General features: G+C 52.0%; 2 protein-coding genes across 3 annotated transcripts; both read right to left on the reverse strand.

The window, feature by feature from the left end:
- Positions 1 to 804: 804 nt before the first annotated feature.
- LOC130159866 (schlafen family member 12-like) lies at positions 805 to 8,403 on the reverse strand. Its single transcript, XM_056361900.1, is given in 6 exon segments — positions 805 to 2,558; positions 2,560 to 2,663; positions 7,027 to 7,371; positions 7,374 to 7,428; positions 7,430 to 7,554; positions 7,858 to 8,403. Coding segments are annotated over 6 exon segments (1,125 nt in total). The 5' UTR covers positions 8,087 to 8,403; the 3' UTR covers positions 805 to 2,291.
- Positions 8,404 to 8,509: 106 nt separating this feature from the next.
- BCL7B (BAF chromatin remodeling complex subunit BCL7B) lies at positions 8,510 to 12,762 on the reverse strand. 2 transcript variants are annotated; one of them, XM_056337113.1, is made up of 6 exons: positions 12,597 to 12,762; positions 12,146 to 12,221; positions 11,560 to 11,656; positions 10,291 to 10,461; positions 9,987 to 10,066; positions 8,510 to 9,582 (listed from the first exon to the last, which is right to left on the reverse strand). In XM_056337113.1, the coding sequence occupies exons 1-6, from the start codon at positions 12,686 to 12,688 to the stop codon at positions 9,490 to 9,492; spliced, it is 609 nt and encodes a 202-aa protein (XP_056193088.1). In that variant the 5' UTR covers positions 12,689 to 12,762; the 3' UTR covers positions 8,510 to 9,489. The 2 variants fall into 2 exon arrangements, with proteins under 2 accessions (XP_056193088.1, XP_056193080.1); XM_056337105.1 differs by having other exon boundaries at positions 10,291 to 10,476.
- Between the last annotated feature and the right edge of the window lie 141 nt (positions 12,763 to 12,903).

Raw genomic sequence — 12,903 nt, forward strand, 5'->3', positions numbered from 1 at the left:
TCTAGTGTCCCTAGTACTAGGTAAGAGTAAACTGTAGGCTAAAGACTTGTCTCTTAAGAACATCTTTTCCTCGTGATACAGCAAACAGGGTTTGGTGCTGGCTCTGGATGCCACGCAGAGCAAAAGACAGAGATATCTCCTCTCCTGCAGGGACAGGGTGGATGCCAAACACAATCCTCCTTTCTAGTCCTGAGAAGCATTGGATGCTGTCAAGAACAATGATGTTTTTCTAAAAAAAATTCTCTGCTGACCCCAAGACCAACCTCACCCTGCAATTCCTTACTTGCCTTTTTAGCTCAGGTTCCAATACCTGGCTGAGCACCTGGGCTGCATGCTGTGTGCTGCACAGAGCTGCAGTATCTGACAGAGTAGCCTTGCTGGGGGGAGGTGCTGCACTGCCTGGTCACAGACTCTGCTATTTCAAATGTGTGTGTGTGTGTCATTATTTTTTTTTATTATTATGCAGTCACCTAACAACGAATGGACACATCCAGCCTGTTTGAACAACTTTTCCAGCACCTCGTAGGGCATACCTGTGTTATATTCTCATAGGATTTCCTCCATTAGATTAAACATGACGTTGTATATTTGCTTGGCATTATGGATCACTTTGGTCAGCCATTCCTGAGAATATAGTTCTGAAAACTTAAGACCACAACCATATGTGTGAGTGAACTGTACAAAATCCAGGAAGACCCAGAAAATGCCACTTTTTTTCTTGACTAGCTCCCAGGCACATTGGTGCCAGTTTCCTTCAGACTGAAAATTCTGAGCTTCATCAACCACAATGTGTTTCACTTTTGGGAAGATCCTACTTAAGAAGACAACATGTGTCACAGACCGGAAGATCTCATTTCTAAAAAAAAACCAAACTGAAACTTGAAAAAACTTTATGGTAAATTAAAAGAAGATGTGACCAGACAAGTCTGTATTGACTGCTTCCATCTCACAGTGGGTTCCTGCTTGGACGGCTGTTGCTGCTTACTGTCTAAAACCACAAAACTTCCTACCTCAGCTGCAGCATGCTCTATCTTCCTGGCAGAAACATTTATTCCAGCGGATTGGCCGTGCGCAGGCATCGCTGCACAGCCTGCCTGGTCCCTGCCAGCTGGCTTTGGATCTACCCTAGCAAGGAGACATGAGCCCACCCTTCCTACATGGGGACCCCACGGCAAGGCTCCCTGGGGTGTCCCTCTGCCCTGCTCTCCCCTGCCCAGGGAAAGCAGGCAGTGCCTGAGCTCCTGTGCGAAGGACAGGTTCCCTTTTCTCCCCAAAGTGAGCAGGGACTGGCAGCGCTTCTGCCAGTCCATCTGCCTGCTGGGGCCAGTACCTGCCGCTGGGCACTGCCATGCCTGAGCTCGGCTGTGACTCCCTGATGCAAAGTGCCTTGGTCCACCGTGGTGCCTGCTGCTGACGCCAGTGGAAACACAGTGAGAACAGGACTGGGGAACTGCGCTGCCCGGAATCCTCAACCAAAAGGGCATTAGTTTCTGTTCTCCTTGTCTAGATGGCCCAGGTCCAAGGCTCAGTTCCTAGCACAGCTGCACAGGAGCTTGCATCAGGTCCAGCGCAGGCAGTGTTGAGGCAGCAACAGAGAAAGGCAGGTGGGTAGTTTTGGTGTCAGCACCAGCCATAATAGACTGTTAAACCTAAGGCCGTTATCTGTCCAAGGTCTAACACAGCCAGCGATCACTGAACATGCAGTCAGCAAATGCTCAGTCTGGGCCAGGGCTCAGCTCACTAATACTGTCAACATTAACACCTTTCTTGAGGTGATTATTGTGTGCTTGTGTCAGCTGAAGTTATGCATTTGGCAAACAGATGTAAAATCAGCAGGGCTTGTGCTGCATGTACAGAGGGTAGAATGAAAAAAAAAAAAAAAAAGAGGAAATACACATTATTGCTTACCCCACAATCTTCTTCAAGGGTTAATTTTCACAAATTTAGAGTATCTCTTTCACAGAATGGTGAAAAATGTTTCTTGTTCTCTCAATGATCTTCAAAGCCATGATAGTTTTCCCTGTTCCAGGAAGACCAAGGACAAACTGCTCCTTGGCTTTGTGTGGGTTCTTGGAGAGCAGCTCATGCTGTTTGAGAGTGAGAAAGTTGAAAATCTCACAGCCAAGACGGTCACTTAAGTAGGAGTTCAGGGACAGCACAATAATCACAAGTGCAGGCAAGAACGCTGGGATGCCCCTGGAGGTGAGTGTCATTCTCTGGGTACAAGCTGGTGTAATGGCACAGGTTTTCTTGGTTTTCTTGCTGGGGAGCATCATCTCTGCAACTTCCCTTTAGCTCTTTGTACCATTCAGGTGCAGTATTTGGGGAATCATATACACTGTTGAAGCATAACCCCCATCATTGACTAGTTTCTGCTTTAATGCATAAGCAGTTTCCCTCGAGTTTTTGAACTCAGCAGAAGAGGCATCCTTGCCTACAGCACACAACTCTGGATGCGCATTTTCAGCTACTAAGAGAACAACACACACAAAATCCTGGGTTTTCCACAATCCAATGTCAACAGCCCAACTCCTTGACAATATCAGTACCCCCTTGTTAAATGGATGGATTATTTTTTTTTATTAAATCCTCTAATCCAAGATACTCTAAGAACAGGTTGGTGCAGATGGTTTCTGGCTTCTGTTTGATTTCATTAGAACCCACTAGAAAAAAAAATTAGAAAAACAAAACGCAGCAAATATTTTACTCAACACACCAATTACCGGAGTAATATATTATACAATGGTGTCATCAAAATAAATTATTTAGTACGAGTAAAAAATCCGACCTTCCCATGATAAATCTGTAAGGACTTTTTATATGAATAAAAGTGAGATAAACTCCATACTCCAGGCTTGCCTGACTTCTAAACGGAATAAGAAAAAGTCTCTTTGGAGGGATCTGCCTCCTTTCTATCTGCTTTCTCATTATTTCTGTATTCCTTTGACAGATATGTTGCTGCCACAGTGAGAGACCAGGGGCTGAACCAGATGGAGCAGCCCACTTGCAGCATCTCCTACACTCCTGACTGGTAAAGCACAATGCATGTAGCAAGGGAAAAGGCACTTAGGAGCATCATGAGTCTCTTGATGTATAGATACACATTCCTATTAAATACAGGGGAATACATAAAGATACCTGCCATCCCAGTACTAAACTTGGTCCTCCTCCAAAATAACAAGTAACAGTAATGTAAAAATAATATTAACACAAATTGTCTATCTTAAATTTAGAGGTTAAAAGTACAGGTATGCGTATACGTAACACACAGAAAAATCTCAATGCAAGCGTACGTTTACACTGACTGTCTCACAGCTTTCCATTTAAAAACCACATTCTTCTCATCAAGAAACAGCAATTACATATCCTGTACCAAAACAGTTAACTGATCAGTAAATCGGTCAGCTGACAGTGCTCCTGAAAAGAGATGTGAAAGGACAGCAAAATTACAAAACTAATAGCAACTAATAGGTCAGAATTCAGAAAAAATAATCCACGGACTATGTTTAATGAGGCTGTATCCATCTGCTGCTGATTGGAGTGGCTCTGATACTGCACTAGCATCTGGAATGTGTCTCTCCCGTGTGTCTCAGAGCTTGACCTAAAATCCACAGCCCTGCTCTGCAGGAGCACGACAGGATTGACATTGCCCTTGGCTACTTCTATTCCCTTGTCTTTGGGGGCTTGGTATGGGGGAGTATCTGTTGCTCAGCAACCATCGGTGCTTTTATGGCTGAAGTGTTTCTGAAATAACGGAAGTCTTCACCTAGAAAATAAAACCAAGGCAAGGTTTTCTAGCCCTGCATGGTAAGGGCTGAGCTTTACCTTCCCTTGTGCGTCCCAGCCTGCAGTTCCCCTGTAGCAGTGAGCCAGGCAGCAGAACTAACTTACCGGGTGAGATAAACACCTACGCTGGCCAGGCATCCCTCACCCAAACCCTTGGCACTTGGCCCTGCAGGTCAGCGACACAGCAGTGCCAGTACCCAGCTGTGGGGAGTGCGCTGAGTTTGTGAGGCCTCAGCCCAGAGCCTTGTCTAGCTGCTTTGTTTGAATTTTTGTTGACCTGTTTGGAGCTTTGTTTTCACTTGGTTTGCCTGTAACAGCATTTTTTGCTAATAACCAGGTGGCTGTGGATAACAACCATCCATTTATACAGACAGTAGGAACAAGCAGGTCTTCTGCACAGGATAAGACCTTCCTGCCTGTAATGTGGTGATGCAGAGTGCAGAAATACAGGTGTGGTAGGACAGCAGGGGTCTCCAGATATGGGATACAGGGTGCATGGCTGAATTCGGGTGTGGGGTGGTGAGAGACAGAGCACAAGCGACCCCAAGGCCAGGAACAGCTGTCAGATGGTCAGATAAAGAAATGCAGCCCCAGAGCTGAGCAAAACTGGGTTTAAGGGTACTGAGATACTTGTTCTCAGTTTAGTGAACATGCTGTGTTCACTCAACCCCAATGGAGCAGTGAACTTGCAGACCAGTGAAGAAAAAACAAGGTGTAAAAGTGTGTTAGTGTTAGCAAACCTACAGGACGTGACCCCATAGGAAAAAGAAACCATCAGCATCAACTGTGTACTCCTGGCAGAACTGGGGATGCTGACAACCTGCCCCAACAACCCCCAGCAGACTGGAGCCGTCACAGCAGGAACCTGAGTGGCAGTGGAAGGCTGAGCCTAATGCCACAAACTGGGGTGGATGCTGTGCAGGTTGTTTATTATTATTATTATTATTATTATTATTATTTATTACTACTACTACTTTTTTCACAGTGGTGTTCATTTATTGTCTTTTTCTTTCATTATCTGTAATACCTAGATCTTGACTAATAATAATTCTTCTATTAGACTACTTAGATTGCAATTGCAGTAGAAATGAATTATTCTCTTTTTTGTTCATAAGAAGGCTTTTGAGCATAACAGGGCAGACAGTACTCAAACCTCTGGGACACTGGGTATATTCCCAGCAATTATGTGCGTTAGGGATTATATTCAGTGGCAAAAACGGCAGAAGAGATAGAAACACCTGAAAAATCAGGGAAATCAACATTTTTGGAGCAGTTGCATCTTTTAAATACCCTAACAGTTGTTTGCCTAAAATCTTATCTCATGCTATCTTCCTAGAAGTTTTGTCAAATACAATGTTAAATTAAAAAAAAATATCCAGAATAAATGTCTTACCTGAGTAGAGGCATTTTCAGAAATCAGACATACACTGGAGACCAGCTTTTGAGTAAACTGGGTTGATAAGAGGAGGGCCATTTGCCAAGTTGAGGCTCATTCTCAAATTTATCAGCCAGATTTGAAAGATCTTGGGGGAAGAAAAAAGTATGTTATGTGCATTAGAATCATTCCATATGAACTTTTAAAGCCCAGCACTAAAGAGTGGCTAAAATGATTCATTTAAAGCCTCCCTTCGCGATTCCACCCAAGGAAGTGCTGCCTCCATAGTTAAGATGACAGTATCCAACAAACAACAGGATCTTGATTTGCTGCAGAAGAGCGAGGGCTCACAGAACAGGCGGCTTTGCAGTTCAGCAGCAGGACCTAGACCCTACATGGGATGAGTTTGTTGAGATCCCAGGGCACAGGTAAGAGACACCTGGCCTGACAGTTCAGCACACCAGCACCCTGCGGGAACCACCTGCGTGCCGCCGGTCTCTTCAGCAGGTGCACATCTCCAGAAGACCTTCCCCTCCTATCAACATCATCCTTTCTGTCTTTTCTGTGACTGTGTCCTTTGAAGAGACGAGCTGTCCCAGCTCTGAGCACAGACCAGAGCCGCAGGGGAGGTTTCACAGCAGGCTGGAGCTGCCTGGTGTGCTGGGTGCTGCTGGGACGGGGGGGTCCCCTCCAGCTGGCATGTTCCTTGCTCATGCAGTCACTGCAATGGGCACCCATTTGAAGGAAAATTGTGTTACAGGGAGCCTGCAGGAAAGGAGGGTAGGTTTCATCTTACAACTGAAAAACTTACTCAAATCAGTGGTCAGAAAAGCTCTCTGGGACCTGCCGTACAGGTCTTGGTGTGGGGTGGTGGAACCAAATGCGGGACACAGCTTTTGAACAGGAAGGATTTCACAATGAAGTGGGACAGCATGCCTTAAACCAAGGAAAGCCTTGCACTCCTGCTCCTTTAAAACAGCCTTTACACCCACGGAGCCACACTGGGTGTGCAAAGTGATGTTTTGGTAGGCATAAGAAATACGCGTGAGCCTCAGGAAGGGGAGCGGTGTGCAGCCTGCTGCGTGGTGAGCATCGCTCGCAGAGCCACCACTTGGAAGGGCCTTTCTCAGCTTCAAGCTCTGATGAGATGACTGGCCAGGTTTTAATAGCTACCCTAGTGTTCCTGACTTCATCACAGATGTAATTAGTACTTGATAAGGGGAACGAGAAGAAAAGTTGCAGGTCAGTTTGACGCCGCCATTACAGCTAAAAAGATTATTTTACTTTAGTGCTGGCACACAACTTGTGCCACGATGCTCAATCTACATGGATCAAACCAGGGCATGGAGATTAATCCTTGCTAGTGCATCAGGCACTGGGGATTTCACTCCACGGGGATCAGCACCAGTAAGGACTTTTTTGTTTTTCAAAATAAACCCCTCTTAGGAACCTAAAGGGTCCAGATTTCCACCAAGACTTGACTCCCTCCTAAGCATCTTAACGGGCAAAGCCAGCTTCAAAAGTTTTCTGCAATTGTCATTAAGAGCACTGGAAGCTCCTGGGTGATTTTGAGTCTTACCGTTTCATTTAGGGGCATATGAAAACCCTAGGAAGGCTTATTCCAGCTGGAAGTGCTTCAAAAAGTCCTGCTGAAGCAGTTCAGAGGGTAATGCTTCACAGGAGGGTTTTTGCCACTGAAGGCCAGTTACCACACGGTCACCCCCAGTGCCCGTGGTCGTGCCATGCCCAAAGGCCCTTTTCTAGGGCTGGTGAGAACACAGAACAGGAGGAGGTGGTCTTTCCTCCTGAAAGTTTACAAACCAAGGCAGAAATGGAGTTAGCACTAATGTAAATGCAGATTTTACCTGGGTCTACAGCTGTCATGAGCAACGTCTGTTTCCTGATGCTCAGGCTTTTGTCTGTGTCACCTGTCACCACCCAGGATTCAGCGTTATCTTGGAAAACTGCAACAAGGCTGTTCAACTCGCACAGCGTGTGCATAGCCCTGCCAGTGGTATGCCATTCTGCTTTGGCATAAATGCTCAGGGTGTCAGCCTCAAACTGCACGCTGGCCTGAGAGCTGAGGAAGCGATGAGTGGGCATCGAGCCCATGGGGTCAGCTACTCTTATGTCTAAAGCTTCTTTCTCCACCAAACTATGGCTTCCAATGACTTTTCTGCTGTCATCCACTCTAAAAAAGAAATACCCTGAGTATTTGCAAAGGGAGAGACATACTTTGGGATGGTTTTTCTAATGTATTCCAAGATAACTCTCTGTAGAGAAGTTCTTAAATTCAGTATGTGTTGTCTCTGTGAAATCCAGGACCTCCTCAACCACCAGTTTGTTGCTCTTTACAAGCCAGGCTGTGGCACCTTGGATGCTGTGGCTCTGTGTTCAGAGGAGTGTCCTTTGCACCCCCATCAAATTTCAGCAGAGCTGTCCTAGCGCTTGGCTCACTCTCAGCACGGTGCCTGGCACATCGGCACAGCTTTCCTTCCCCCTCCGAAATGCAGCAGCGTCACTTCAAGTCACGGGGCAACTGAAGTGAAAGGCCTATGGGACAAACCAGCGCTCAAGCTATAGAGGCTGGACCTCCACAGTTCCACGTTTTAACAAAAAGCAGCAAGTGACTCCACTGCTGCATCCATGAGGTATTCGCTGGCCGGTGCAGTCAATGCACCCCGAGGGTCTGCTCTATGTCCAGGCCAAAGCCGAGCTCCTGAGACCTGGAATTCTGATCTCCATCATCACTCCTCCTCCTGAATTCAGCAATGCACACGCTACTGCAGAAAGCTCTTCATTGCCCTTTCTGATTGCAAGATCTCCTTGCTGGAGCTCTCTCCTACAGCTATTTTCCCCAATATCTACTACTGCATCGGGATAGTTTCTTTCTAAACTCATCAGCAGCTGCCCTTGTCTGGCCATTTTGCTCTCAAAATGAGATATTAAAACCACAATTATACACAGCAGTACAACAGAAAACTGTGTGCCTTCAGCTTCAGTTTATACACTGGATTTAATAAACTGGAAAATAAAAATAATTATTTGCAACAAACCACAGGCAGACTATTGCTGGCGTACCTGCAGGCCTCATACTAACAAAGCTGCTTATTTGGGCTCTTTTGCATATTGAGGTCTTGCAGTTAACTTGACACTGCGCACCAAGACATCCCCCCCCCCCGCCCCCGCCAGGGACCACAGCCCTCGGTCCCCCTGGGCCCTGGGGATGCTCGCTGGGTACTCGCTGCTGCAGATGGCTGGGGGCTGCCCCGGGCTTCCCCCCCCCCACCGCGGGCCCTGGCCTCCCACCCCACCACAACCCCCCCTCCCCCTGCAGACACCGGGCACTGTATTTCAAATAGTTTAATTTTAAAAATATTCTATTCAGTGCTAAAATAACTTTCCACTTCCACGCGCAGCCGCGCCTTCGGCTTCGCCAGGCTCTATCACAGACTCGGCGGGACATGCAGTGGCGGCGGGGGAGGCTGGGGGCTGGCGGCAGGAGCTGGGGGCCAGGGGTGGGGGGGCTTCCTGCAGGGAGGGGGGGGGGGAGGGCACCCTGCCGCATCCTCCCTCGTACCGGGATGGTACCTAGGCCGGTGCAGGGCTCTGCTGGGCACGGGGGAGCAACTCCCCCTGCTCTCGGCCGGGGGGGCCCAATGCAGCTGGCCCTGACAGGGTGGGGGTCCTTATGCTGGCGCCCGCAGCAGAGCAGAGGCGACCCCCCTGAGGGTGGGAGCGCTCCCCTCTCTCCCAACACTAATGGCTTAAACTAGCAGCTTATTGCACAGCGTCCCAGCGGGGTCCTGCCGTGGCAGGGCAGGGGGCTCAGCCTCACCCGCAGCCACCCCCACACGTCTCACCACCCGCAGAGGGGCAGACAGACCCTTCACGTGGGGGGAGGGCAGCCCTCTGGCTCCCAGCACCCAGGGGAGGGTGGGCAGGGGAGCCAGCAGCAGGCAAACAGCACCCACCACAGTGCCCTGGGGGCCACCGAGAGCCCCGTGGACAACTGCCCACCCCGTGCATGCAGACCACCCACCGGAGACCCCCACGCTACAGGACAGGTCAGCAGGGAGAGAGGGAGCCAATAAATAGAGGCAAGTTTGCAGGTACTGGTGGCAGCCCCATCAGCCCCGGGGAGCGCAGGCTGCCTCCGGGGGGCTGGCAGGAGGCCCCTGGGCAGGGAAGGGCAGGCTGGATGGCGAGTGGCAGGAGCGCCTGTCCTTGGGGAAGGGGCAGACTGAAAGGAAGCACCCCGTCCCCCAGGGGAGGGCGGGCAGCTCTGCGAGGGGCTGGCGAAGGCGCTCTCCCTGGGGACAGGCAAGCTAGCTCTCCGAGGCCGTGTGGCACACAGAGTTCTGATCGGCACAAAATCTCTTCAGAGGCGGTGCACCGGAGTCGTCCTCCTCTTCAGTAACCTGCAAGAGCCAGAAGCAGCGGTCACGAGCAGCAACAGGAGCTCAGTGTGTCCACCAAGCCATGTGGGCCTAGGCATAGCTGTGCCATGCTGTGGGGACACCCCAGACTCATCTCTGAGGAAGCCTCAGGACACCAGGAATGGGAACCCACTTCAGCCCCCGAGTTGGCTAGAGTCATCGTTGTACTCCACCGCCACTTCCTTTCTTCACACTTTTAAAATCTGAACCAAACCAGGGGACAGGTCAGGAAGCTGGGAGGCTTAGGGAGCTCCTGGAGGGCACTTTGGGACTGCAGAGCAAGTCCATCCATCCAGATGCTTCTGCTACAAGGGCCAGCAACAGGGTGAAAGGGCAAAGCTGGGTCTGTGTGCATTCAGACGTGGTTTCAATCCCCCTTCCCTTACCTGAGTCTCAAGGGGGACTGGCTCTTCCTTTGTTAGAGTGGGAGGCTCATCTGCAACTTCCGAGGAAGGCAGGGAAGGCTCTGGGGAGAACAGAAGCATTAACGGAACTGCTGACCCCGGAGCATGGCAGCACCCAGCTCAGTCCTGAGCCAGGGGAGGAGACCTCCAGCAGAAGGCACGAGTCCCCGCTACCCTGTCTGCTTCCAGCAGTGCCTGACAGTCACCTACCAGACAAGCAACAGCTCCAGCAGGGCCTTTCCCAGGCCCAGCCACCCACCTCCTCCCTTCCCAGCCCAGCACTCACCTTCCAGTGTCTCCTGCCCCAGTGTGGGTGGCTGCGAGTCATCCGTGCGGAAGTCGGACGTGTGGGCAGGACTCATAGACTCGCTCTGCTGCGGACTGGGGCTGGAGTTGGGGCTGCTGTCCACCTTGAGCTGGTAGACGTCTGACAGGGAGCTCTGGTTGCTGTTCTCATCTGCAGAGACAGCACCTAGTGAAGAAGAGCACCTTGACCCAGGGGCACAGGCAGCCAAGGGCAGCACTGGCAACTGGGCTCTTAGGGAGAAGAGCACAGTCAGATGCAGTTAGAGTACAGGGGGATTCACCGTCACCCATCACCACAAGGGCTGCCAGGCAAAGGAAAGGACTCCCTGCTAGGACACAGCTGGCGTCAGGTACACAACTGGCCCATGGGAGACAGGGTGCTTCTGTTTGGGGAATGAGTCTGAGCAGACAGGGAGCGACCCCCGGCTATTCAGAAAGAACAAGCAGAAAGCACGGGGTTGATACAAAGCACTGCACTGCCAAATCTCACGTCTGTGGCTTGCAAGGGCTCAAGGCATTCAAGGGCAGGAGACCTCTTGCCTGTGTACCAGGGTTTTGTAACTCTTCTTGCAAGGCAGCAAGCTAACACTAAGAGCAATACTCAGCATCTGCTTCTGGATGGGGAGGCAATCCTGGTGCACATCTTTTCCAAGTCCTAAACTGCAGACCAGCAATGCTAACAATCTCAGTGCACCTACTAGAAGTCCCAATACATCCCCCGATTTTCCTTGGCCACACAGAGCCAAGTGGAGAGGCTGGGGACAGGCATACACTCTGCTCCAGCAGCAAGCCCATGCACTGCCTAAGCCTCGCTCGGCTCAATCATAGAGCCCAGCCTGCCTGTAGCCGGCCACAGCGCTCCAAGACCAAGAGCAAGGTCAAGGAGATCCTCTGCCCTTTCATCTTAAGGTCCATGCAAGTCACTGCTGGAAGCAGCGGGCTCAGCTGCAGAGAGCTGCCAGCCTCTCCCCAGCAGGGACTGCAAAAAGGGAACAAGAACGCCTACTCCTCCAGTTCCCCATGAAGCTTCCTACAGGAAGATCCCAGAAACAGACAGTTAAGGCTCTTTCTGACAGCAGAAATGAATAATTTCAGCAGGAATACTCCTGAAGTGGCTCTGCATAACTCCACGCTGAAGACATGCACTGCTCCTCCCAATACATGAGGGATACATAAACCAGCACCATTCCAGCTTCTATAAGGCCTTAAAAGTCTTTCTCCAGCTTGAAGGGGGCTCAGCCAGACTTACCTTGGAACTCCAGGAGGAGAGAGGAGTTGGCAGAGGTGTCAGCTGGGAAGCCATTGGGTTCTCGGGCAGTGCTGCTACTTGATTTGGATTTCTCTTTCTTGAGGAGAGAAAGAAAAGCAGAAACTCCAGGTGAGAGGAGCCTACCGCTGGCCGGAGAGCACAGAGCTGCCCAGCCTCCTCCAGAGGAATGACTCCCCTTTCTCCCTCCAGCAACCCAGGGGCTGTGCTCGGGCAGCCCTTCTCCCTCCCCTTTCTGGGTGCTTTTCTGACTGAGGCGACCCCCCCGCCGAGAGGGGCGAAAGGAAGAGCTAGCACCTATCTAGGAGCGCCCCCCGACGAAAACAAGATCTATGGGAATTCAGGCAAAAAGGGTCCCAGGCAGCGAGGGGCGGTCGCCCGGCACAAGGCAGCGAAGCGGCCCAGGCCCCTCAGCGGCGGGCGACACGGCAGCGCGGCTCCACGGGCCAAGGACCGGCCCCGCGGGAGGGGCCTGAGGCGCGGCGAGGGCCGCCCCGGGGCGGGGGGGGGGGGGGAAGCGACTGCGGCGGCTCGGGCGGGGCCGGGGGTCGGCCCGCGCGGTACCCACCTCTTTGCTGTCCGCCACCGGCACCCACTTAAATATCCGCAGCGAGGTGTCGCCCACCGTCACCCACTTCTTCTCCCTGCGCGGACACGGACGCGGCCGTTAATGGCGCCGGGGGAGCCGGGCCCGCGGGTAACCTGGCAACAAGCTCCGCCCTCCCGCCGGGCTCCGATTGGCCCAGAGGAACGCCATTCCACTACGCCCCGCCCCCTCACCCCGAATGTCTCGTCGTGATTGGTCGTGCCACCCGCCGATCACCAGCGCTTCCGGCTCCCCCCACACTCCCGAGCAGACGAGGCGAGCTCATTGGCCGCTGTCTCGCTATCCCCGCCCGCTACCCCACGCCGAACGCTGATTGGATAGTCATTACCGGAGCCCCTCCACTGGCACCCGTGTGGTGCGGTGATTGGCTGCACGCCGGGAAGGCCCCACCCCACACGGCCCCGCCTCTCACCATCTGCGGACGCGCTCGATGGCCGCCATCACTTTTTTGATGTCATCCTTAGCGCGGCTGCGGGTCTCGGCGCGCACCGAGCGGCCCGACATGGCGCCCGCAGCCCCGGCAGCCCCGGCTCCGCAGCACCCGCCGCCTCGTTCCGCGCATGCGCGCGCCCCGCCCCGCTGCGTCACAGCGCTCGCCCCGCCCTGGGGAAGGCGTGCGCAGTGCGCCTGCGCAGATAGCCCCGCCCTCCTGCGGGCAGGCGTTACCAAGGCCGCTGCGGCGCCATCTTCCTTCCGGGCAAACCCCGCCCCGCCAGGGC

This window comes from Falco biarmicus, chromosome 1 (genome assembly GCF_023638135.1).
Source record: "Falco biarmicus isolate bFalBia1 chromosome 1, bFalBia1.pri, whole genome shotgun sequence".
Lineage (NCBI taxonomy): Eukaryota > Metazoa > Chordata > Aves > Falconiformes > Falconidae > Falco > Falco biarmicus.

Excerpts from the sequence above, each read along its gene's own strand:
- BCL7B (XM_056337105.1), bottom strand. The coding sequence starts at position 12,688 with ATGTCGGGCCGCTCGGTGCGCGCCGAGACCCGCAGCCGCGCTAAGGAT. Across the intron at positions 12,222-12,596 it reads ATCGAGCGCGTCCGCAGATG|GGAGAAGAAGTGGGTGACGG; the intron begins GTGAGAGGCGGG and ends GTGTCCGCGCAG. Across the intron at positions 10,067-10,290 it reads GGGGCAGGAGACACTGGAAG|AGCCTTCCCTGCCTTCCTCG; the intron begins GTGAGTGCTGGG and ends TGTTCTCCCCAG.